At 44.5% G+C, this 26,562-nt stretch overlaps 1 protein-coding gene and 1 long non-coding RNA gene across 8 annotated transcripts in view; one reads left to right on the top strand and one right to left on the bottom strand.

Moving 5' to 3' along the window:
* PHF12 (PHD finger protein 12) overlaps positions 1-26,562 on the top strand; it is a 49,475-nt gene that overhangs the window by 3,804 nt on the left and 19,109 nt on the right. For 2 of the 3 annotated variants that reach the window (XM_033181859.1, XM_033181861.1), the window contains one exon: positions 24,036-24,108. In XM_033181859.1, the coding sequence (XP_033037750.1) occupies positions 24,036-24,108 (73 nt within the window). Of the gene's footprint in view, positions 1-5,385; positions 5,585-24,035; positions 24,109-26,562 lie in introns of those variants that run through there. The other variant, XM_033181862.1, reaches the window with a different exon arrangement.
* Positions 1,826-26,122, bottom strand: LOC117066455. Of its 5 annotated transcripts, none has more exons than XR_004430337.1 (4): positions 25,934-26,120; positions 24,834-24,944; positions 20,979-21,068; positions 1,826-3,188 (listed from the first exon to the last, which is right to left on the bottom strand). It is a non-coding gene; the product is annotated as an uncharacterized LOC117066455 (long non-coding RNA). The 5 variants fall into 5 exon arrangements; XR_004430339.1 differs by lacking the exon at positions 1,826-3,188 and adding an exon at positions 11,762-11,813 and having other exon boundaries at positions 25,934-26,122; XR_004430338.1 differs by lacking the exon at positions 20,979-21,068 and having other exon boundaries at positions 25,934-26,109.

The following is a 26,562-nucleotide window of genomic DNA, read 5'->3' as shown; positions in this document are numbered from 1 at the left end:
TTAAGTAGGAATTCCCTAGACGAATTTCATTTAGTGAGGCTTATCCCACTTTTCTGCGTCTGAAGCCACACTCTTTCCACCAAGAGTGAAGTATTTTACTTTTTTTTTTCTGAGGCAGGAGTCTTCGCTGTGTCACCCAGGCTGGAGTGTAGTGGTGCGATCTCGGCTCATTGCAACCTCCACCTCCCAGGTTCAACAGATTCTTCTGCCTCAGCCTCCTGAGTAGCTGGGATTACAGGTGCCTGCCACCACACCCAGCTAATTTTTGTATTTTTAGTAGAGACGGGGTTTCACCACGTTGGCCAGGCTGGAGAGTGAAGTATTTTATTAACTCAACCAGAACAGTTAGATCAAGTAGTTAATGTCTCAGAACATTTTTATACTTGAATGTGTTTTCATGAATTTGTCCCTGCCGGGTGCAGTGGCTCACGCCTGTAATCCCAGCACTTTGGGAGGCTGAGGCGAGTGGATCACGAGGTCAGGAGTTTGAGACCAGCCTGGCCAGCATAGTGAAACCCCGTCTCTACGAAAAATACAAAATTAGCTTGGTGTGGTGGCACGAGCCTGTAGTCCCAGCTACTCAGGAGGCTGAGGCAGGAGAATTGCTTGAACCCAGGAGGTGGAGGTTGCAGTGAGCCGAGATCACACCACTGCACTCCAGCCTGGATGACACAGTGAGACTCCATCTCAGGAAAAAAAAAAAATTGTCCTATCACTGCTTACTTGTATCACATGAGGGTAAGGTTATAGTTCCTCTTGCTTCCCTTTTAAATTGACTAAGACTGAATTACTTAGGTAGGCATGATAATGATAATTTTCCTTATGTACAGAAAGTACAAGAGTAAAGTTGAAGGCGAGTATGGTGGCTCATGCCTGTAATCCCAGCACTTAAAGGGGCCAAGGTGGGAAGATCGCCTGAGGCCAGGAGTTCAAGACCAGTCTGGGCAACATAGCGAGACTCCCATTTCTACAAAATTTAAAGAAAAAGTGAAGTTTAAATTTTGCAAATGCTGTAGGTATTAATTGCAGTGCTGCTGTGGTTCTCCATCCAAAGCTTTGTGGGATGTCTTTTTTCAGTCTCTAGTATTCCTTGCCAGTCTGCCTCACTGTGAACGGAATCCAGTACAGTGTTCCAGAAGTGGTTCTAGGCAAACTTTACCTCCTGGGCTTAGTGACATAGCTATAAACCACAGGGGATCTTTCTAAGATAAATAGTAAGGAAATGACTAGTCAAATAAGCTGTTTTAATTGCTCTGTGTTTTCTCAGGAGCCAGTGCTTTGTATGAGGCACATCATCTCTTCCCAGTTAGACTGGGAGCCCTATTTCTGGATTTTCTGTAATGATTCTCTGGGTGAAGGAATTAATTGTCTTGTGCTCAGTACCATGACTTCACCGAAGAATTAAACTTGAAGAACTGATGTCTTTGTTTTTGATTAAGTGATAGTGTAATCATTTTATCCAAGTTTAACTGGTTTATCAATTATTCAGAGTGATAGTAGGGGTTACTAAACCTGTCCCTAGAGAATTGGAAAGAGATGTGTGTATGGTTTTTTTTGTTTTTGTTTTTGCTTTTTTGAGACTGTGTCTTGCTCTGTCGCCCAGGCTGGAGTGTAGTAGCGCGATCTCAGCTCACTGCAGTCTCTGCCTCCTGGGCTCAAGCAATTCTCCTTTCTCAACCTCCTGAGCAGCTGGGATTACAGGCGCATGCCACCAGGCCTGGCTAATTTTTTTGTACTTTTGGTAGAGACAGGGTTTCAACATGTTGGTCAGGCTGGTCTCGAACTCCTGACCTCATGATTTGCCCACCTCGGCTTCCCAAAGAGCTGGGATTACAGGCATGAGCCACCACGCCCAGCCGTGGAAAGAGATGTTTTTAAGTGTCCCTTGGTGAACCTGACTTCATCATAATTATCATGCCATGAGTTGAGCTTTCTGAAAGTTCTGGTCACTGAACTGATCCCAAAAAATCTGTTGAAAATTAGAATAACCAGTTCAGCTTTAGTTGCCACTGACCCATCTTTCTGTTTGAGATCAGGATTGTTGTCACTGACAGAGTGAATACCATGGGGCATCAGTAATCAGGATGATAAAACTGGCTGGTTTCCTGTGATTGCCTTCTCATGGCATTTTGCTCCAAACAGACTGAGGGACCAAAATGGTCCGATTGAGAAGTGCATCTACCTCAGCAGACCTCAGCATGGTCCCTTCCTGTCAGACAGATTTCTGTAGCATTTGCCTCCGCATGTTATATTTGGAATTGTTGGCCAGCTTTCCTCTCTCTGGTGTTGGCAGCGAGATCCAAATTGAGGTTTTCGAAGAATGAGAGTAAAAAGGTCTCTGTGCACAGGCAAAACTAAGCTCAGCTTGGAGTTTTGCATGTTTTCAGTGAGTCGTAACAAAGGTTTCACACATAGAATAGAAAACTGCCTTGCAGAAAATGTTTGATGTTTGAAGTGGGGTTGTTTGTTTGTTTTTGGAGACAGGGTCTCCAAAGCTTGATCCTAGCTCCCTGCAGCCTCAAACTCTGGGCTCAAGTGATCCTCGCACCTAAGCCTCCCAAGGAGCTGGGACCACAGGAATGTTCCACCATGCTGGGCTAATTTTTAAAAATTTTTTTGTAGAAACAGGGTCTCACTATGCTGCCCAGGCAGGTCAAGAATCCTCTCGCCTTGGCCTCCCAAAGTATTGAGATTACAAGAGAGAGCTGCCATGCCCAACCTGTTTGAACTTTTAAGGAGGTGGTTTTTCTGATTTTCTTGTGTTTAGCTCCTCATTAGAATAATATCAGGCAAGTGATGGATTAAAATACATTAATTTTAACATCTTGTCAGTATGTTGTTTTTGATATTATAAGTGCTTAGAAGCCTGGCACTGGTGAACTGGAGGTGACAACGTCTAGATTCCATCTCCTCACCCAGCCCCATCAATAGTAAAATGATTCCACAGTAAACAAACCTAATTTGGTTTTATGTTTATTTTATTTATTTGTTTTGCATTTTCTGTGTTGAATTGGAATCTAGGTATGTCGTATTGTCTTTTTTTTTTTTTTTTTTTTGAGACAGAGTCTCACTCTGTTGCCCAGGCTAGAGTGCAGTGGCGTGGTCTCAGTTCACTGCAACCTCCACATTCCCAGTTCAAGTGATTCTCCTGCCTTAGCCTCCTGTGTCATGTTGTCTTAATGGTCCACCTAAATAGGGAAGATACAGTAATGTTCAATTTTAACTCAGGTTCAGATGCATGCTTCTTAATGTAGGGCTCAGGGGCTTCTTATGAAATGAGTGCAAGTCTCAGAAATATTTAAAGTGGAAAAGGAGGTTATACTCTTGAAAGATTATGGTTTTTGTGTAAAGTAAGGCAAGTACTTAGTAGTACTGTTACAGGAAATTTTTCACTTAAGGCCTGTTCCAAAATTAATTACCATACTCAATAAAAGGTAGGATGCAGTTATACTCTCATCAATCTGCTGCTGTTCCTTAAGGCTCTCAAAGTACTTTATAGATAGCTCCACTAATAATATATTAGGACAGTTTTGGCCTTTGTAAATGACTTGTATGTTTTTAATAGATATAAAGGTTCAAAGGAATATTTAGGTACTGCTTTCATTTGAATCTGGAGATGGGATACATGTTGGTCTGTTGTAAGTTCTTGGTCAAGTACGCCTCCAGGAGTATTTTTGAAAGTTAAATCAGTAATATTCAATAAATTGTCTAATCTTAATTTAAAAGAAATTCAACTAGTCACTATTAATGTGTTGAATGAAACACTGGTTTTTGTTAACCTGAGTGAAAGTACAAGTGATACCTAAAATTACTTGTGGAGCTCAGTGAATCTTTCCAAGGTTCATCCTGGTTGTAGCATTTATCAATACTTACATAGCTTTTTAATGGCTAAACAATATTCCATTGTATGGATGTACATTTTATTTATTAGTTCATTAGTTGATAGACACTTGAGTTGCTTCTGCTTTTTGGTGTTGTAAATAATGTTGTGAACATTTGGGTGCCAGTTTTCTTTGTTGTTAGTTTTGGTTTTGTTTGTTTGTTTTTTGAGACAGAATCTAGCTTCGTTGCCCAGGCTGAAGTGCAGTGGAGTGATCTCAGCTCACTGCAGCCTCTACCTCCCAGGTTCAAGCGATTCTTCTGCCTCAGCCTCCAGGGTAGCTGGGATTACAGATGTCTGCCACCACACCTGACTAATTTTTGTAATTTTAGTAGAAACGGGGTTTCACCATGTTGGTCAGACTGGTCTCGTACTCCTAACCTCAAGTGATCTCTGCCCGCCTCAGCCTCCCAAAGTGCTGGGATTACAGGTGTGAGCCACCACGCCAGCCAGGGTGCAAGTTTTTATGTGCAAGTTTTCATTTCTCTTGGATGTACACCTAGAGGCGGAATTTTTTGGCTCTTATGGTAACTCTTAACCTTTTGAGGAACTACCCGTTTTCCAAAGAAGCTGCATTATTTTACTTTCCCACCAGTAGCATAGGAGGGTTCTAGTTTCTCCACTTCCTTGATAACACTTGTTATTTTCTGCCTTCTTGGTTAAAGCCATCCTAGTGAGCATGAAGTGGTATCACATTGTAGTTTTGAATCAGATTTCCCTGAAGGCTAGTGATGTTAAGCTTTTTTTCATGTGGTTATTGGCCATTTGTATGTTTACTTGGAGATGTCTGTTCAGATTTTTGTCCATTTTTAATTGAGTTGTTCGGTTTTTTAATTGAGTTATGAGAGTTCTTTATATGTTGTAAATATAAGTTCCTTGTCACATATATGATTTTCAAGTATTCTTCCATTTTGTGGGTTGTCTTTACACTTCCCCCATCTTTTTATTTATTTATTTATTTATTTATTTATTTATATTTTTATTTATTTTTTTTTTTGAGACAGAGTCTCCTTCTGTTGCCCAGGCTGGAGTAACAGTGGTGTGATCTCAGCTCACTGCAACCTTCACCTCCCAGGTTCAAGCAGTTCTCCTGCCTCAGCCTCCTGAGTTACTGGGATTACAGGCACCCGCCACCACGCCTAGCTAATTTTTGTATCTTTAGTAGAGACGGGGTTTCACCATGTTGGTCAGGCTGATCTCAAACTCCTGACCTCGTGATGTGCCCGCCTCGGCCTCACAAAGTGCTGGGATTACAGGTGTGAGCCACCACACCCGGCCTATTTATTTATTTTTAGAGGCAGTCTTGCTGTGTCTCCCAGGCTGGAGGGCAGTGGCACAGTCATAACTCACAGTAACCTCCAACTCCTAGGCTCAAGCAATCCTCCCACCTCAGCCTCCTGAGTAACTGGGACTACAGGCATTTGCCACTACACACGGCTAATTTTTTTCTTTTTTTGTAGAGATAGGGTCTCACTGTGTTACCCAGGCTATTCTCAAACTCCTGTCCTGGCTTCAACTGATCCTCCTGCCTCAGCCTCTATTTTTTATTTTTGAATCTTAACCTAACAAAAGATGGTTGATTTAAGCACACTTTAATATCTATGCCTGTATTATCTCTGTAATGTCAGTAAATGAAGAATTTCTTCTGTGAGTTCCAGTCAGGATGGTACATCCCAGTGAAGAGAACCTTAACGATGTGATTTGGTATATTGCTGTTTCAACTTTTCTGGATGTCCCTTCCTAGCCAAGAAGTCTAAAGCTGTATTGTTGCCTTAGAGGAAGTACAAGGAATCCACCAGCTGTCTTTAGATAGGATGCTCACCTGTCACCCACTAGCCACAACAGAATTTCTGTGTTTGAGCACTTCTCATACTTGGAGGACACTAGTTTAAGAAAGAAGATTTTGGCTGGGGGCAGTGGCTCACACCTGTAATCCCAGCACTTTGGGGAGCCGAGGCGGGTGGATCACTTGAGGTCAGGAGTTCGAGACCAGCCTGACCAACATGGTGAAACCCTATCTCTACTAAAAATACAAAATTAGAGGCTGGGCGCAGTGGCTCACGCCTGTAATCCCAGCACTAGGAGGCCGAGGCGGGCGGATCACGAAGTCAGGAGATTGAGACCATCCTGGCTAACACAGTGAAACTCGTCTCTACTAAAAATACAAAAAATTAGCCGGGCATGGTGGCGGGTGCCTGTAGTCGCAGCCACTTGGGAGACTGAGGTAGGAGAATGGCGTGAACCCAGGAGGCGGAGCTTCCATTGAGCCGAGATCGCGCCACTGCACTGCAGCCTGGGCGACAAAGCAAGACTCCGTCTCAAAAAAAAAAAAAAATTTGCCGGGCGTGGTGATGCACGCCTCATAGTCCCAGCTACTCGGGAGGCTGAGGCAGAAGAATCACTTGAACCCGGGAGGTGGAGGTTGCAGTGAGCCAAGATCACGCCATTGCAGTCCAGCCTGGGCAACAAGAGTGAAACTCCATCTCAAAGAAAAAAAAAAAAAGAGAGATTTTAATTGTCTCAGTTTTATTGGTTGTAGTGGAAATAATTTCAGGTCAATTAAACTGTGCTGTCTTTTGAGTCCAATTAATAAAAACAAAAAGTTGTTTGTATATTGCAGCAAACTCACCTGTTTATTTGTATCTTTATATAAGCCCAGATAACAGTAAATAGAGAGTGCAGAGAATATTTACCTGACAGTTTTATATGGATCATAAAAAGAAACCATCTGTGGCCGGGCGCGGTGGCTCAAGCCTGTAATCCTAGCACTTTGGGAGGCCGAGACGGGCGGATCGCCAGGTCAGGAGATCGAGACCATCCTGGCTAACACGGTGAAACCCCGTCTCTACTAAAAACTACAAAAAACTAGCCGGGCGAGGTGGCGGCGCCTGTAGTCCTAGCTACCTGGGAGGCTGAGGCAGGAGAATGGTGTGAACCCGGGAGGCGGAGCTTGCAGTGAGCTGAGATCCGGCCACAGCACTCCAGCCTGGGTGACAGAGCGAGACTCCGTCTCAAAAAAAAAAAAAAAAAGAAACCATCTGCTTTGATCCTCCCAAGAGGATTTTTGCTACCTAAAAATGCAGATGTCCTGCTTCTTGAACAGAAATGGGTGTATCTTTTCTCCCACAAGTGAAAAGTAATAGAAAATACATTAATACTCTTGGCTTTTGATAATGGCTAAACATACTGAAATCCATCTCTCAACTTTCTTGTCCCAACCCCAACACAGAGACAATTCCTTGAGTATACAGTTAAGTAGGCCACCCTGGTAAAAGATTATGTTTGGGTTTATGGTAGCCCTTGTACATTAATGCAGCACAGGCTCCTGGAAATGCATTCAAGTTTTAAGATGCCAGCATTTTAAGTCACCAGAACAGGAAAAAAAAAAAAAAAAAAGTCTGTTTTCCCCCCTCCACTGGGCTCCTCCTTTGACTTAGAGGCCCCAGGGAGTACAACATGGCCAGCGCATTGCCATTCAATGAGTGACACTTAGAAGAGAACCTCTGCATAATGCGTGCCTCCCAAGAGAACACAGGACAGGAGTACAGCTGTCCCCCTGCCAGTTTCCTGAAAGAGGAGGACATTGTATTCAGTGCAAGTCCTAGACCAAATTTCAGAAAGGCACTTTGGTATCGCAAATTTGTCACCATGCCCAGGACGCATGCACAGGTCACTAGCTGACTGCTTTTCCCATGACTTGAGAGCAGTTAAGAAGAATGGGAATGTGATTCCTTTTTCTGCCTGCCATTTCCAGATATCAAAATCCTCATCCTTTAAGCCTAAAGTTATTCCTAAATCTAAGTTGTCTCAGCAAATAAGAACAAAGATGAGGTTTTAGCACATTTTGTATGAGGCAAAAGCTGAGGTGTACAATAGACACTAATAAAAGGAGGAATACATGAGTTGACCCATCAGCAAGAAGGAACTTGACTACTACATAGAGCTGTTGTGGAATTCACAATAAGTAAATTACAAGTGCACCTTGCAGGTTGATGCCACTTTCAAAGTAATGAAAAACTCAACTTGCTCACTCAAAGAGTGAGTCCCTTTTGCTCTGCTGCCTACTTTCCCTTTTGCTATAATCATACTACATAAATGCTCACTAAACTACTTGAAAGCCGGAGGCTGACCCATTTCCTTTTCTCACTGCTATGTAATTCCTAGTGGTATTATAGATAAGAGACAGGCAAAGGTAAACACTAGTTGGGGAACAAAAATGATATCTGGGTTATAACAAGTGGATGATACCTTTGTTAACACGAACACAAGGTAGAATTTCTTTTCCCCTAATTACATTTGCTTTCTTTTCAGTTAATCACTTTGGTGTTTAATTTGTACCTCTCCCCTGTTTTCTGACAAATTGTACAGGATATCTCCCAGGAAATGTTTCTCAGCCTTGACAGGACAAAAGACATATAGAGTAACAGCAGGGCAGGGAGAAACTCCATGCCTGAATGTAGCGTCAGTCTTTCCCACTGATCCAGGCTCTCTGCGTGAGGCTCTTTTTGAAATAAGCTTGAGTGAGCAAAAGAGTACTCTGCAGGGTTTGAATTTAACCGTAGCCCAAAGACATCACTTTACCTCCAAGCCAGGCAGGGATAAGAGAACTTCTCAGAATTGCTAGCAAGCTTGAGGTCCAGGTGGACCCCTGTTTGTGGCAGCACAAGCACCTTTTTTACTCAGCTATGATCCTCAGAGGGATGTTGAATATTATTTTTCTCCTGTCTACATTTGTGCAGAGAACAGAGCAGAGAAACTAATGAAATGCACAGAGCTTCAAGTGAGTTTAAAGAAGCCTCTGCATTATGAAATCAGGCAATGGTGACCTACTCTTGCTTTTCTTTCCACTACCCCTAGGCTTCTGTGATGAGCTGAGTGTTTGTTAATTTCCACGTTCACTAAACCATCATAGTTCTGCTGATTCTCAGTTTTAGAGGAAGACTCTACAGTGAACTTTTTCAATTAGCAGTCATCAATTACTGGTCAGAATACATTATAATTGTGAAAAATATACTCCATTAATCTCATTAAATGTGTCTACACCTGTAACTTGTCATAGTTCTATACATAGGTTGGCTATATTTAACTTTCCTTGATCTTATTTGCCATTTTTTGCCAAAGTATCATCTAAAATGTAGGGAGAGTTGTCAGTAATTTTGACTTTTTAATAAATATTACTTTGCTTTGTCATTTTTGTTTTGCTGTATCCCTCCTTTGTGGTCCTTGTGGTTTTGCCTGGCATGGGTGACACTTAGCCATTTTAACTTAGCAAACTGTCATACCAAAGGAAATGCCTAATTCTATGATATCAGACATCTGACTGCGGGCTACAGTTTGTTGGTGTTGAAGTAAGCTGTATGTTAAGAAAAGTATCTCCATTTTATTTGTTATAGCATGTCCAAGGTTTATATGCTTGCTGCCTTTCTTTGAGGGCTCTCCTCAGATCTCACCATTTGTGTGTAAACATGCAGACCTTTAGGGTGATCATTCTCTGGTTAGGGACCATCTGAAAGAAAATTGGACCAAAGGGGAAAATCATGGCTCTGGAGAAGTATGTTCAACTCATAAATAGGTCACTGGTGGGTATAACCGGAAGGCTTTGGAAGCCCAAGTCACACTGAGCTGTGGCATCAAACCACGGCAGCACAGTTTGACAGCATGCCCAGGAGATTACTTCAGTCCTGTAGGGTGGGGAGCTTTGATGTTTATGAGTAGAAGTGGGGGATGGGAGAAGGTAAGGGTAAAATAAGGCGGGTATAATCCCTATGCTGGCATGGCCCAAATAATATTATTCTCCCTCTTTCCTGTTTTTATTGACCCTGTCAGGGGAGGGTAAATTAAACAGAAGTCCCTGCTTAGGAAAAAACAACCGGGTCTTAAGTAGAAACCTGCTCTGAGGCCGGGTGCAGTGGCTCATGCCTGTAATCCCAGCACTTTGGGAGGCTGAGGTGGACGGATCACGAGGTCAGGAGTTCAAGACCAAGTTGACCAACATGGTGAAACCCCATCTTTACTAAAAATACAAAAATTAGCCTGGTGTGGTGGCGCGCGTCTGTAATCCCAGCTGCTAGGAGGCTGAGGCAGGAGAATCACTTGAACCGGGAGGCGGAGATTGCAGTAAGCTGAGATCGTGCCGCTGCACTCCAACCTGGGTGACAGAGTGAGACTCCATCTCAAAAAAAAAAGAAAGAAAGAAAGAAACCTGCTATCTTGATTTTATTGAGTTTTAAATACATTGTTAGTATTTTTTGTTTTCTGAGGCTTTATGGAATTTTAAGTCCAATATATATAAACAGTAAACTGGCCCAGATTCCTGAGCTGTGTCTGCAAGAAGTGTGTCACCTGGCTATTTCCTTTTTCTTGATAGTCTGCTAAAATTTGGCAATAGAATAATACCCAGTTTTCCATACCTCTGAGACTCTTCCAGAATACAGAGTTGACAGTTGTTGGTTCTTCCTTCCAATGGAATGTTCCCAAGAGTGTTAGAAAATTACTGTTGAGGCCAGAATTTTGTCCCTTTTCCAAAACATGTGGGCTGTAGCATCTATCATGAGGTGAATGAATGAAGCCCCTTTTTAAAATGTTTGCACCCCGGCCCATCTTTCTTTGCAGAGAAGCCAGAATTGCAAGAATAGCCAAACCAGGCTAGTGATAGATCAGGCCCTTGGCACTGAGGCTCAGCTTGTAGAAAAGTTAGCAGAGGCAAACGACTGGTATAAATGTTAGTGCTCTACTCTCCGTCCTTCCTTTTTTCCCTGTACTAACTAATAACACTCGTATCCAGGTGTCCTTTACTGGGAAGATGCCACTAGCCAGCTCTACAAAGAAGGCGATAAAACTTGGGGGCACAGTCAGCCAGTTTAAAAGGATTGTTTGCCTGTGGAAGTGACGCAACTAGCTAAGTTTCTCAATGGGGCATTTGTAATGGCCTGGCACTTCATCCGTTTCCTGGTTAACACTCTCACTAAGGCTTTGCATGAAAAAACCAGCAGTCCTTGTACCTTTTTATTGTGGCGTTAGTGGTATTTGAGTCGGTAGCCAGGATGAAGGAGGATAAGGGATTGAGGTTGAGGGACTGTATGAATTTTCTCCATCTCTTTAATATTCTTCAGTATAGCTATCTTCCTGCAAAAGACAGGCCATACTTGAAGAGAAAAGCTGATGCCCACACAAGTGTCCAGCGGAAGCTTGCTATTCTGCTGACATTTAAATTTCATTAAACGTTCCCTCAAAGCATACACTTTAAAATTTGGGTGTATTAATGCAACTTTTAATTTAAATTAAACTTTACCCAGCACCACTTAGCTTTTCAGGACATAAGTTTGTTTTCATTTTTAAAAGGCTGGTTCTCTGTGCTCATGGGTCCCTATATAGAGCAAGATGGCTGCTAGGAGGCTGAGGCATGATTGTGGTCCTTTCAGTGATCACCTTCACTCCCCATTTTGGCTAGTACCAACACATTTTCTGAACTGGCTGAGGGGCGCAGGGCCAGTCTGAAGGAGAGTAGTCTTGTTCTGAGCACGTATTATGTTTTGCAGTTTGTCTTACATAGTGCCACTAAATATAATTGCAGGAATTTTTTTTTTTTTTTTGAGACGGAGTCTCGCTCTGTCACCCAGGCTGGAGTGCTGTGGCCGGATCTCAGCTCACTGCAAGCTCCGCCTCCCGGGTTCATGCCATTCTCCTGTCTCAGCCTCCCGGGTAGCTGGGACTACAGGCGCCGCCACGTCGCCCGGCTAGTTTTTTTTTTATAGTTTTTAGTAGAGACGGGGTTTCACCGTGTTAGCCAGGATGGTCTCGATCTCCTGACCTCGCGATCCGCCCGTCTCGGCCTCCCAAAGTGCTGGGATTACAGGCTTGAGCCACCGCGCCCGGCCAATTGCAGGATTTTTATCTGGTAGTGGTCCTCAGATGGATGGATGAGCCCCGTGAACTGTGAAATTAAAAATCAAAACTGCTCAGTCCTATTGTTTGTTGGCTGAACACCTCTTCCCCTACCAAAAAAAGGGTGGGGATGCATACAGATGATGGTAGGGGCAGTGAACTCTTTCTTAGTCCAACTGATGTTTTATTTCAACTGAAACTGCCATAGATGGCTAGAGAGCTTCTGATTCCTGAAGAATTACAGGTTCTGACAAGAAGGACCCTACCAGTTCATGTGACTGACCTCTTTTGGAAGATAACCCGCTTAGTAGGCTGTTGGTATATTGTATATGGGTATGCTATTTACATAATGTTCCTGTTAAGTATTTGTATTAAATAGAATTATTTTGTTAATCCAGAAAGAGAAAATGGAGTGTGCTTTTTCTTAAATATTTTTCATCTACTTGCTTTCTTTTGGACTAAGATATACACCAAAGCTTTTAATTTGGTTAAGTGAGATTTTCACGTGTCTCAGACTGCCTTTGGCTCAAGTGTTAAAATGTCAGTGTCGCTTAGGTGGGTGGACAGTTATAAGCAACACATCAGTAACCTCATATATATTTAAAAAAAAAAAAAGTCCAGAGCCCAATACCTTTTTTTTTTTTTTTTGAGACGGAGTCTCGCTCTGTCGCCCGGGCTGGATTGCAGTGGCCGGATCTCAGCTCACTGCAAGCTCCGCCTCCCGGGTTCACGCCATTCTCCTGCCTCAGCCTCCCGAGTAGCTGGGACTACAGGCGCCCGCCATCTCGCCCGGCTAGTTTTTTTTTTTTGTATTTTTTAGTAGAGACGGGGTTTCACCGTGTTAGCCAGGATGGTCTTGATCTCCTGACCTCGTGATCCGCCCGTCTCGGCCTCCCAAAGTGCCGGGATTACAGGCTTGAGCCACCGCGCCCGGCCCCCAATACCATTTTTATCTACATGTTGTGACACACAAAAAAGGTCTCTAAAATAAAAGGCAGTCTTTTTGCTTCCCGATCGCTTTCTCTCCACCTCTCGCCTCTTCCCTTTGTTCTCTTATTCCCCCATCCTCCCTCTTCCCTCCATTTCCAGATTGAGAAACTGCTTGTGCTGGATGGATAATTAACATGGTGCTGTGGAGCAACAGGTCCCACTGGTAGCGACTAAATCTGAAGTAAATGTTAATGTCGTGCAGGTTCACGTGTATTAATAGGCAAGGGAGGTGAGTAAGGTTAGACTCAGATCAACCACATTGGTATATGGCTTGAAATAGATCCTCTTAATTAGAGAGCCAAGAACCATGACAACTACCAACATCTTCCACTTGCAGTGTTGAGCTGCAGCCTTATTAGTTAATGCAAGGCATTCTAAATTAAAACTGGACTTTATCCTTGGGCTAACAGTTGGGATCATCAGGCTCTGGGCTTTGATTTGAATCTTTGAAACAGAGGTCTGTCAGTACAGGCATTACAGTTAGCTGAGGGATGTGTGTTTGTGATTTTCTCCTTGATGACTCTAGAAATAGACTGATCTAAATACCCTTCTCAGCATTAGATATGGGCCATTTGGATTTGTTTATGGAAGTCTAGGTATGTTGGAGTCATGCTGCAGAGGTTGGCTTTAGGAATTGGTTTGTATGTAAATATTACTCGTAACACTTTGTAGGCCCTCTAGGCCTCGTGGAGAGCCACACCAAACTGAGAAATATATCCTCCAATTGAATGTACAGTCTGAAGATTCAGGGCTTTATTGTTATGAACAGCTTTATAACTAACAACATGTCTTTAAGATCAGCTAGTGGTTAAAATAGTGAGCTAGGGCCAGGAGTGGTGGCTCACACCTGTAATCCCAACACTTTGGGAGGCCGAGCAGGGCAGATCACTTGAGGTCAGGAGTTCAAGACCAGCTTGGCCAACATGGTGAAACCCCATCTCTACTAAAAATACAAAAATTAGCCCAGTGTGGTGGTGCATGCCTGTAATTCCAGCTACTCAGGAGGCTGAGGCACAACAATCTCTTGAACCCGGGAGGCAGAGGTTGTAGACCAGGGCCTTTTAACAAATGATCTGGAAGGAAACTTATCAACAGTAGTGAAGATGGAAAGATATTCTGCAAGAGCTCTGTCTTCAGAGGGCACCGTCATTTCTGCCTATGGAAAAGAATGCCTGTCTCATAGCAATGCAGGCTGTGCTCTTTTGAAGCCAGAAAATAAAGTAGAGGTCCTTGACCTGTTGGCTAAAAAGCTCCCAAGACAAGCCAGCTCGGGTACAGAAGACAGCTATTCCAGGGCTCACCATCCCAAGTACTCAGATAATTCTCAGAAGGAATTGAAAGGTTCAAACACACTGGGTGCAGTGGCTCACGCCTGCAATCCCAGCACTTTGGAAGGAAGAGGCGGGTAGATCACCTTAGGACAGGAGTCTGAGACCAGCCTGACCAAGATAGTGAAATCCCGTCTCTACTAAAAATACAAAAATTAGCTGAGCATGGTGGCGGATGCCTGTAATCCCAGCTACTCCAGAGGAGAATCGCTTGAACCCGGGAGGCAGAGGTTGCAGTGAGCAGAGATCGCACCATTGCACTCCAGCCTGGACAACAGAGCAAGACTCCATCTCCAAAAAAAAAAAAAAAAAGAAGGAAGGAAGAAAAGAAAGGTTCAAACACTATTGTGCTCTAGACAGACTTAAGCATTCATTTTCAGGAGAAATGTCCCCATTCCTAGAACCTTCCTTTTATCAGGTATTTTATCAAAATGCAGAAATATACCAGCTTCTGAAACTATGGCTTCCTCCTGAACTCCTCACGATCCTTAACTTCACTGTCTTTAAAGGCTCACTGGCTGAATTAGCATTTGTTAAATAGCTCTGAATTATGAAAAGAGTAGGAAAAAGCCCATTGTCACCTTCAGGGACCAAATGTCCAAACTTTGGGGCTCTTCGTTGATTCTGGCATCTGTAAGCAATTGAGTTTTATATGGGTCTTTATGGTAAGAATCAGTTTGTAGTTGATTATATATGGTCTCATTCCTGCATGTCCTTTTCACCTTGTCTCCAACCCATGATTCCTAAAATCAAGAACCATGTCTGAAATACCAGCACGTAACACATTGCCTAGCCTAAAATAAATATCCAATAATGTTTGAGTGGATGGATGATTTTGATCCTCTCTCCCCAAGGCTACTTTTTTTTTTGAGGCAGGGTCTTGCTCTGAAGCCCAGGTTGGGTTACGGTGGTGTGGACACCGCTCACTTCAGTTTTGTCCTCCTGGACTCAAGTGATCCTCCTGCCTGAGCCTCCCAAGTAGCTGGGACTACAGATGCACGCCACCACATGAGCTCATTTTTGTATTTTTTGTAGAAATGGGGTCTCACCAAGTTGCCCAGCCTGGCCTCTAACTCCTGGGGTCAAGCAATCCTCCCACCTTAGCCTCCCAAAGTGCTGGGATTACAGGTGTGAGCCACAGCCTGGCCTAGGCTACTTTTTTGATGGGGTAGATGATAATTTGTTTGCTTTGCGTTCATTTTTCAGTGTGGTACCTAGTACACTGATGAGAAAGTCATGGGTACTCAATAAATATTGACTGATGCAGAAGGAAATTTTCAGCCTTGAGGTTAAGGAGGGTACCCTGATGGATATTTCACTGTGTACCCCAGAAATAAGAAAACTAAAGGTTCTTAAAAAAACAACTTGGGCTCTGAAGCATATCCCGAGAGTGAACCATAAACAAAACAACAACAACAAAAATAGCTTAGGCTCAAGATTTCAAAGAGCCAGTAACTTTGATTTGGATTCCAACTCTGCTACTTAGTGGCTTTAGATAAGTCAGTTTCCTCACCTATAAGACGGAAATAAGAATTATCTCAGAGTGTGGTAGTGAAGATCAAATAAGAACATCTGTTAAAATACTTTGTGAACTATAATACCTAGATGTCAATGAAATTATCACTATGCTATTTCTAGGCTTTAGGTTAAGAAACACATTGATGTCTTTACAAAAGCAGCATCTGCTCATTATAGTGTTTTCACTGCTGAGCAGCTGAAACTCTGGTAAAGTAATCTCAGTGTTACATGACTTTTAACTTTTAATGATTTTTTTTAATAAAGGATGACCTCCAGCACCCTGCCTTCATTGATACATGAGGATGAGAGGGAGCGAGGGCAGAGTCTTTTTTTCTTGACAAGCATATCATGATTTAAGGACTCTTGTGTACTTGTAATTGTTTCAGAGTTGCACACTAGGCTTATGGGAATACCATTCTTTCAAGGAAGGAGGGGTTTTGGTTTTTGTTTTAGGAAGAGTCTCGCTCTGTCACCCAGGCTAGAGTACACTCAATGCAGTCTGGGCTCACTTCAACCTCCACCTCCTGGGTTCAATCAATTCTCTTGCCTCCGTAGCTGGGACTACAAGTGTACACCACCACACCCAGCCAAATTTTGTATTTTAAGTAAAGACAGGGTTTTGCCATGTTAGCCGGGCTGGTCTCAAACTCCTGACCTCAAGTGATCCACTCACCTTGGCCGCCCAAAGGGCTACGATTACAGGCGTGAGCCACCACACCCAGCTGCGGAAGGAGTTTTGAGATGGGCAGCTGAGGTGGGGAGTCCTCAGAGTAAATACATGAGTACCATGAGGCTGCAGAATCTCCTTACTCCCTGGAATCCTTTCCCTGTCATCAGTATTTCTGATATGGAGCAAAACAGCCTCTTTCAGAATTGGTTCCTGAGCCTACCCCAGTGACAGTGTCTTTCCTGGAACCCTTCCTCCCTTTCCTCTAAAAAATTTGCATTGAGCCGGCCACAGTGGCCCACACATGTAATCCCAGCACTTTGGAAGGCAGAGGCAAATGGATCGTTTGAGACCAGGAGTTCAAGACCCAGTCTTCGGCAACTTAGTGAAACCCTATGTCTACAAAACATACAAAACTTAGCCCAACGTAGTGTTATGCGCCTGTGGTCCCAGCTACTTAGGAGACTGAGGTGGGAGAACTGCATAAGCCTAGTGAGCCACTGCACTCCAGCCTGGGTGACACAGTGAGACCCTGCCTCAAAAAAAAGAAAGAAGTTTGAATTGAAAAGCTGCTTTCTAAATAGCTTGAAGGGAATTAATTGCTTGGAGCAGAGAGGAAACCTGGTCATGAGAAAGCTTTATAATGGGTGATTCCTGTGTTCCAGCTGTGCCCATGATGATCATTTTCTAAGATCTTTCTTTCCTATCCATCTAATCTTAGATATTACTGCCTTCTCCCAAGATACCATCTTTTCTTTTTTTTTTTTTTTGAGACAGAGTCTCACTCTGCCGCCCAGGCTGGAGTGCTGTGGCTGGATCTCAGCTCACTGCAAGCTCCGCTTCCCGGGTTCACGCCATTCTCCTGCCTTAGCCTCCCGACTAGCTGGGACTACAGGCACCCGCCACCTCGCCTGGCTAATTTTTTGTATTTTTTTAGTAGAGACGGGGTTTCACCATGTTAGCCAGGATGGTCTCGATCTCCTGACCTCGTGATCCGCCCATCTCGGCCTCCCAAAGTGCTGGGATTACAGACTTGAGCCACCGCGCCCGGCCGATACCATCTTTTCAAATTTGTTATTTCAAGATGCATATTCTGTCCCTAAGAAAGCAACAAATCTTGGCTGGGCCGAGTGTTTCATGCCTGTAATCCCAACACTTTGGGAGGCCGAGGCAGGCAAGATCGTTTGAGGTCAGGAGTTCGAGACCAGCCTGGCCAACATGGTGAAACCCCATCTCTACTGAAAAAGCAAAAATTAGCTGGACGTGGTGGCAGGCACCTGTAATCCCAGCTACTCGAGAGGCTGAGGCAGTAGGATCGCTTGAACCCAGGAGGCAGGGATTGCAGTGAGCCGAGATCACGCCACTGAACTCCATCCAGCCTGGGTGATACAGCGAGACTACATCTCAAAAAAAAAAAAAAGCAAATCTTAAGAAGTGATAGTCTTGGCCAGGCGCAGTGGCTCACGCCTTAATCCCAGTACTTTGGGAGGCCGACGCAGGCAGATTACTTGAGGTCAGGAGTTCGAGACCAGCCTGGCCAACATGGTGAAACCCTATCTCTAAAAAAAAAAAAATTACAGCCGGGCGCGGTGGCTCACGCCTGTAATCCCAGCACTTTGGGAGGCCGAGGCGGGCGGATCACAAGGTCAGGAGATCGAGACCACGGTGAAACCCCGTCTCTACTAAAAATACAAAAAAAAAAAAAAAAGCCGGGCGCCGTGGCGGGCGCCTGTAGTCCCAGCTACTCGGGAGGCTGAGGCAGGAGAATGGCGGGAACCCGGGAGGCGGAGCTTACAGTGAGCCGAGATAGCGCCACTGCACTCTAGCCTGGTGGACAGAGCGAGACTCCGTCTCAAAAAAAAAAAAAAAAATTAGCTGGACATGGTGGCGGGCACCTGTAATCCCAGCTACTCGGGAGGCTGAGGCAGGAGAATCGCTTGAACCCAGGAGGTAGGGGTTGCAGTGAGCCAAGATCACACCACTAAACTCCATCCAGCCTGGGTGATACAGTGAGTCTACATCTCAAAAAAAAACAAAAGCAAATCTTAAGAAGTGATGACCTTGGCCAGGTGCAGTGGCTCATACCTGTAATCCCAGTACTTTGGGAGGCCGAGGTGGGCGGATCACTTGAGGTTAGGAGGTCAAGACCAGCCTGGCCAACATGGTAAAACCCCATCTCTACTGAAAATATAAAAATTAGCCAGGCGTGGCACGGTGGCTCACACCTGTAATCCCAGCACTTTAGGAGGCCCAGGCGGGCAGATCACAAGGTCAGGAGATCAAGACCATCCTGGCTGACACAGTAAAACCCCATCTCTACTAAAAATAAAAATAAATAAATAAATAAATAAAATTAGCTGGGCGTGGTGGCGGGCGCCTATAATCCCAGCTACTTGGGAGGCTGAGGCTGGAGAATGGTGTGAACCCGGGAGGTGGAGCTTGCTGTGAGCTGAGATCGCGCCACTGCACTCCAGCCTGGGCGACAGAGCAAGGCTCCTCAAAAAAAAAATTTTTGGAATGATGGCCTCAGTCTTTTAAATGTTTTGTCTTCATCTGGGAGACAATGCTTGGGTTTCCCTGGACTACTCCCTAAATTTAGCCCCTATCCATACTTTAGGGCAGACTTAACAAAAGGAGCCTATGGTCATTATCTAGAATTCTGAGAAATGTGTGGTTTTCTTTGTTTGTTTGTTTTTTGTTGTTATTTTTGAGACAGGGTCTCACTCCGTTGCCCAAGCTGGAGTGCAGTGGCACGATCACGGCTCACTGTAGCCTGTACCTCCCAGGCTCAGGTGATCCTCCCACCTCAGCCTCACAAGTAGCTGGGGCTGGAGGCGCATGCTACCTCACCTGGCTAATTTTTTGTATTTTTAGTAGAGGCGGGGTTTCACCATGTCACCCGGCCAGAGGTGTGTTCTTAAACTTGATAACTCTAAAAGTGATCCTTTAGAAACCAGCAAGATACGCCCAGGCATGGTGGCTCACGCCTGTAATCCCAGCACTTTGGGAGGCCGAGGCAGGCAGATCATGTGAGGTCAGGAGTTCGAGACCAGCCTGACTAACATAGAGAAACCCCATCTGTACTAAAAATATAAAATTAACCAGGCGTGGTGGTGCAAGCCTGTAATCAGGAAGCTGAGGCAAGAGAAGCACTTGAACCTGCCAGGCGCAGGTTGCGGTGAGCCAAGATCGCGCCATTGCACTCCAGCCTGGGAAACAAGAGTGAAACTCCATCTCAAAAAAAAGAAAAAAGAAAATAAACCAGCAAGATGCTACTTCTGGCCGGGCGCGGTGGCTCAAGCCTGTAATCCCAGCACTTTGGGAGGCCGAGACGGGCGGATCACGAGGTCAGGAGATCGAGACCATCCTGGCTAACACTGTGAAACCCCGTCTCTACTAAAAAATAAAAAAAACTAGCCGGGCGACGTGGCGGGCGCCTGTAGTCCCAGCTACTCGGGAAGCTGAGGCAGGAGAATGGCGTGAACCCGGGAGGCGGAGCTTGCAGTGAGCTGAGATCCGGCCACTGCACTCCAGCCTGGGCAACAGAGCAAGACTCCGTCTCAAAAAAAAAAAAGATGCTACTTCTGAGAGCCTCTTAATACAAGTTTTAAAAAGTATTTTACCCCTGTGTCAAGATAAACGAGATTAAAAATCAAATTGTTTAAAGAAGAATAAAATGAGTAGAGGTGGGATGGTTCAGTAGGTTCAGGTTTGCCAGTATGGACTTGGACTCCTGTTTTATCTCATTGGTTGGTAACTTAGAAAACATAAGTAATTTCATGTATGACTTAACCAACAAAACAGATGCCTGCCCAGTTGCATTACCTTGCCTCATAGCTTTGAAGGATTACACTCACTTCCTAGAAGCCCATTCTTTAGTGTTCCCCAGTCTTTAAAGCTTTATTGAGTACCTACTACATGCCAGGCATTGTACAGGGTGTGGAGGTACAAAGGCAAATGAGGCATGGAGAAGGGGATTCAGACATGTAATGGTTTGAATACAGCGTGGTGCAGAAGTACTCTGGCGAACCAGAGACTTTCAGAGAAAGCTTTCTGGAAAGAATACCTGACTTGAGTCTCAAAAGATAAAGAGTTTACCAGGTGAAGCAGTTGGGGAAGAGTAATGTAGTTGTGGGTAGTAGCCCTGGAGTAAGCAGAGACAACAAATGAGAAGCAGTATGGGCTGTGTAGGGAGCCGGCCAACTGATCGAGCTGGAGAAAGAAGAGGGTTCTGGCCACAGGGGTCTTATCTTCAATACTGAGGAGCTTGAACTTTATCTTGTAATGGGTCAGGGAGGGGCATCATTGAAGGGCTTTTAAATCAGGAGAGTGATATGATGGGAATTGTGTCTTGGATAATCATTCTGCCAGCAAGGTTGAGAATAGATTGAGGAAAGCCTGAAGGGTGGCCGAGAGACCATTCACGTCTTGGTGAAAGATCTAAGCCCATTCCACCTTACCTTACCCTTCTCTACTTTGAATGTTTGATGTAGGATATCTTGGTACAAAGCCAGTGGGCAGATGAACAGAAGTGATGAGAAACAGAATCAGAAGTGACACCCTTCAGGGTTAATCTTGATAGGACAGCTACTGAAGCATAGCAGAGTCTGTAGGCCTTTGAAAATTACTTGCATGCATTTCGGTAGTTTAGATATGGCCTTTTGCAGAATTACATTGGCAAGAATGAGCAGAGACTTAAGGTGACATTCACCTGTGATCCTCTCGGGCTTGGAGACCTGTCCTAGCAGGCCATTGTTTTTCCAGTTTCCTGATTCCTGGTAAGCATCCTCCTGAGATTTCACTAAGGAAACAGGAAGCAAGGGAAGTAATGAGCTGTGAAGCCTTGGCGGGCATCTGACATGTATGCTTAGGGCTCTGGGGAAACAGGGAGCTAAGAAAATTTGCCAAGTCAAGTGCTATTTTATGTGGAAATGGTAAAACAGCATAACTTTAAGTGCTGAGAAAATAAGGAGAGTCCTTGTATAGTAAAAATACTCAAGTTTTTTTTTTGTTTTTGTTTTTTTACTATTTCTCCCATTCTTTGAAGAAAAATTTCCTGCATACCATTCCAAGTAGGTTACTTAACCAAGAACCCAAAGACAGGAATTTCTTTTTTTTTTTTTTTTTTTTTTGAGACACAGTTTCACTCTTGTTGCCCAGGCTGGAGTGTAATGGCATGATCTCGGCTCAGCGTAATCTCCGCCCCCTCGGTTCAAGCGGTTCTCCTGCCTCAGCCTCCCGAGTAGCTGGGATTACAGGTGTGTGCCACCATGCCTAGCTAATTTTGTATTTTTAGTAGAGATGGGGTTTCTCCACGTTGGTCAGGCTGGTCTTGAACTCTCGACCTCAGGTGATCCACCCGCCTCCACCTCCCAAAGTGCTGGGATTACAGGCGTGAGCCACTGCGCCCGGCATCAAAGATAGGAATTTCTTAAGCACAGATGTAGTCTGTTTTGTTTTTTGTTTTTGAGACGGAGTCTCGCTCTGTCGCCCAGGCTGGAGCGCAGTGGCACTATCTCGGCTCACTGCAACCTCTGCTTCCCAGGTTCAAGCCATTCTCCTGCCTTAGCCTCCTGAGTAGCTGGGACTACAGGTGCGCACCACCACCCCCAGCTAATTTTTGTATTATTGGTAGAGACAAGATTTCACCATGTTGGCCAGGCTGTTCTCAAACTCCTGACCTCGTGTTCTGCCTGCCTTGGCCTCCCAAAGTGCTGGGATTACAGGCTTAAGCCATCATGCCTGGCCTGTTTTTTGCTTGTTTGTTTGTTTGTTTATTTTGAGATGGAGTTTCGCTCTTGTTGCCCAGGCTGGAATGCAATGATGTAATCTCAGCTTACTGCAACTTCCACCTCCTGCGTTCAAAGGATTCTCTTACCTCAGCCTCCCAAGTAGCTGGGATTACAGGTGCCCACCACCACACCCAGCTAATTTTTGTATTTTTAGTAGAGATGGGGTTTCACCATGTTAGCCAGACTGGTCTCGAACTTCTGATCTCAGGTGATCTGCTGTGTGCACAACCTCTATATTATAAAGATACAAGAAGGGAAGAGATCCAATCATTGTCCTAGTCCCTCTAATAAAATAAATAAGAGAACTACTGAAATGGGCAAAGCATGAGAAGTGCCAAAAGAGAACTAAACCATGCGGTAAGAGGTCCAAGATACAGGAGTAATATGAACTCATGGAAAAGCTGTTTGGTTATCTATTGTTGTGTGACAAACGACACCAAAACTCAGTGGCCTGGTACAGAAACTCGTTATTATCTCTCACAGTTCTGAGGGTTGCCTGGGCTCTGCTGGGTGGCTTTTCTGTTTCACATGATGCTGGCTGGGACTGCAGTAATTTGGAGGCTTCACTGAACTGGTATGTCACATACCATGACTCACTCACATAGCAGTAGTTGCTGCTGTGTGTTGGCTTGGAGTTCAGCTGAAGCTGTTTTTTTGTTTTTTGTTCTCTGTTGCCCAGGCTAGAGTGCAGTGGTGTGATCTTGGCTCACTGTAACCTCCACCTCCCAGGTTCAAGCAATTCTTCTGCCTCAGCCTCCCAAATAGCTGGGATTACAGGCATGTGCCACCACACCTGACTAATTTTTATATTTTTAGTAGAGATGGGGTTTTGCCATGTTGGCCAGGCTGATCTTGAACTCCTGACCTCAGGTGATCCACCAGCCTCAGCCTCCCAAAGTGCTGGGATTCCAGGTGTGAGTCACCGCGCCCGACCCAAAACTGTTGATTGGAATACCTTGTCTCCTCCATGTCCTCTCTCATAGCATGACAGCAGGGCTCTAAGATGGAACTTTCCAAGCATATTTTTTAAAAAGTAGAATCTGCAGATCTCTTAAGGCCCAGCTTTGGAAGTTGCAACATTGTCACCTCTGCTGCATTCTGTGATCAAAGCAAGTCATAAGACAAGCACAATTCAAGAGGAGGGAAAGGGACTACCTGTGGATGGGAGGCAGAGCAAATAATTTGCAGTTGTCTTTAATCCATCACAGCTGATTGAGGCAGATATGAAAGGATGAATAGAGTTTTGACAGGCATAGCTTTCTAAAGGAAGGGTATTCTAGAGGAAGAAATAGGAAGTCTTCCATTTGATTAGTGGGAAGAGCACCTGAAGGGGTCTGGGAAGATGGAATGGGACCATGTGACAGGGCTTTGAACAGCAGTTAGAAAAGCTTGGCCCTACACTAACAGGCTTTAAGAAAACAGTGTGGGCCGGGCGCGGTGGCTCAAGCCTGTAATCCCAGCACTTTGGGAGGCCGAGACGGGCGGATCACGAGGTCAGGAAATCGAGACCATCCTGGCTAACACGGTGAAACCCCGTCTCTACTAAAAAAATACAAAAAACAAGCCGGGCGAGATGGCGGGCGCCTGTAGTCCCAGCTACTCGGGAGGCTGAGGCAGGAGAATGGTGTAAACCTGGGAGGCGGAGCTTGCAGTGAGCTGAGATCCGGCCACTGCAATCCAGCCCAGGCGACAGAGCGAGACTCAGGACCTCTCAGTTATTTTATTATACCTTTCCCTACAAACCCAGTGTTAATAGCTCTGGATTTGACTTCTGTCTCTTGAGACATGGGAAGGGATGCTCACTCCTTAGGTTATTATGAGTGATGCTGACTTAGGCATTTTGAAGGAGGAGACAACCCTAGCAGTCCTGCAGACCTGTCCACAATAGGAGTTTACGAACATGAAAACCTAGCTAGGCTTTTCCTACTGCCTCAAAGGGCTAGTTACTTAGTCTTGCCCTTGTCTGTTCCCCACAGTAACCCTCCACTGAGTGAAGAAATGTTACCTCCTGGAGAGTGGATGTGTCACCGGTGCACTGTTCGCCGAAAGGTAATAATGCTGCTTTCTGAAGACTGTCCAGAAAGCCTGATCCAGAGCACTGATATGCTAGAGCTAAGACGACCTAGCCCTGAAGGCATTCTTGTCCCTTCTTCTTGTCTCTTCCAGCCCTGGAATCACCCCACTCTTCCCATGGTGACTGTTTGGAATCCAGTAGGGCCTAAAAATCCAAACATGGGCTGCTGAAATGGGCAGAAGAGGTGTGTTAACTTACTGAGCCGTGTTTAGTCACTAGTGACAGGAGTAGTCTTATCTTCTTGTTAACCTCCTAATAAGTGGCCTGAATGTGGCAGCCTTATCCATGACTGAAGAACGAAGGCTGCTTCTCCAGCTTGATGGAAAATGGAGTTTTCTCTCACCCCAAGGCAAATAAGTCACTGGTATCCAGAGACTTGTCATACTGACGGAGAGGATTTTGAACCCATTTGTACCCCAAGTTGCCTAATCTTTCTTTAGCTTCCCGTCCTTCAGCTTTGATAATTCAGTACTGGCTTCAAGAATATGGTTTATTATTTTCTACTTTCAGAACTCTTGTGGGCAACAAGAGCTATATTCTCCCTTATTAAAAAAGGAAGTAGGTGTGCTTGCACCCAGATTATGATTGACCCAACCCTCAAATTATAGGCTATGGATTAGAATTTGTGCATTGTAATCCACCCCCCTGTGTTCCCCACACTAATTATACACCAAGCAACTTTCCTATGTTGTGACCTCACCTCTATTTGCCTGGTCCCCGAACGTGATGTCACAATGAATGATGACTTCCTTGGTTGCAGAAACAGGATGAGATGATTCAGGTTGTGGTTTATGTGTGTAACAGTTTCAGCCTTTAAGAAAGAAAGTAAACAAGCAGACATTATTTTTCAAATATGTGCATAAGGGTTCATATTAAAAAGCAAGCCAAAGCCAAGTCAACCACCTAACCACAGCTGTGGTTAAATTTCTCCATAAACCAAGCTATCTTCCAGCCTCTCCACCTTCCAAGATCCTTTCCTGTGCATCCCTAATTAGGTAAGAGCAGGGCCAGTTAGAGGCACCTGCCAGCTAAGAGCCCTCTCAAACTTGCCACTCAAAAAAGCTGGACCTGAAAAGGTTTAGGGGAGCTGAAGGAAAAGAGGTAAAGAGGGTGGAGAAAAGGAAATACTATGTTAGTTTGTATGGCAGGTGTTTTAATTATGTTATCCCATTATCTATTCATCCAGCCATAGATGGATACCGAATGCTGGCAGTAGATTTCCATTTTAGAAAGGAAGAAACGGAGGCTCAAAAATGTGGATTAACTTTCCCAAGGACTCAAAGGAATTGACAGAACCAATATTTAAACCAAATTCTCTCATTCCAAACCTCTGTTACGTCTTCATCAGTTTTCTAGGAGCAGAGCTACTTGTTGGGGATTATAGTATGCCCTTTTCTAACAGGGCACTTCTCCTAAGATGCCTCTTACCTTTCACATGGACCTCTTTGCCTACCAGTGCCAAGTCTGCCTTTTCCACCATCACCAGCACTGCTCCCCTTTGGCCCCCTGTATTTACACTGAAGTGAACTGAAATAATACATCCTCTGGCCTTCATCAGCTCCTGACATTCAGGTCCTATCATGATTCGTAGTGGAAGCACTAGGTCCTACTCCAACTCCAAATTATCTCTTTCATATATATGACCCTTTTTATCTCCCTCTACCATATCCTTGAGAGGAGAAGGAGAAAGATTTTTCTGTCTCATTTTACAGATGAAGAAATTCTTGCCCACCAGCATGAGTCACCACAAGGTCAGAGGGAATCAGTGGCAGAAGTAGGACAAGATCACAGGTCTCCTACCTGGAGATCAGTGTTAAACCTTCATTTGACCACTCTATTTGGAGTCCTGGAAGAAAATGTTCTATCAGATAGATATCCAGTCCTACTGAGTACACTTAATCTTTTTCCATTTCCTCACTTTCTAATAAGTGTCACTTACTTTGAGCAAAGTTTTTAAAACCATTCAGGAGGTCAGGAGGCTCTATAGTGATCTCATTTTTTTTTTTTTTTGAGATGGAATCTCGCTCTGTTGCCCAAGCTGGAGTGCAGTGGCGCAATCTCAGCTCACTGCAACCTCTTCCTCCCAGGTTCAAGCGATGCTCCTGCCTCAGCCTCCTGAGTAGCTGGGATTACAGGCGTGCGCCACCACACCCAACTGATATTTGTGTTTTTAGTAGAGACGGGGTTTCACCATGTTGGCCAGGCAGGTCTTGGACTCCTGACCCCAGGTGATCTGCCCACCTCAGCCTCCCAAAGTGCTGGGATTACAGACATGAGCCACTGTGCCTGGCCCATTGATTTTTACTATTAGTCTCACTAAATTTATTCTCACTGTGTTACCTTTTTAGCCCTTTGCCCTATACTTTATAGATGTATGTCATATGATGAGTTAGTGTTAATGAAATATATTTTGTATAGTTATTCCTAAC

This window comes from Trachypithecus francoisi, unplaced genomic scaffold, assembly GCF_009764315.1.
Source record: "Trachypithecus francoisi isolate TF-2019V2 unplaced genomic scaffold, Tfra_2.0 Lachesis_group20, whole genome shotgun sequence".
NCBI lineage: Eukaryota > Metazoa > Chordata > Mammalia > Primates > Cercopithecidae > Trachypithecus > Trachypithecus francoisi.
Note: the sequence above shows the minus strand (reverse complement) of the source record. Positions and strands in the feature narration are given on the sequence as shown.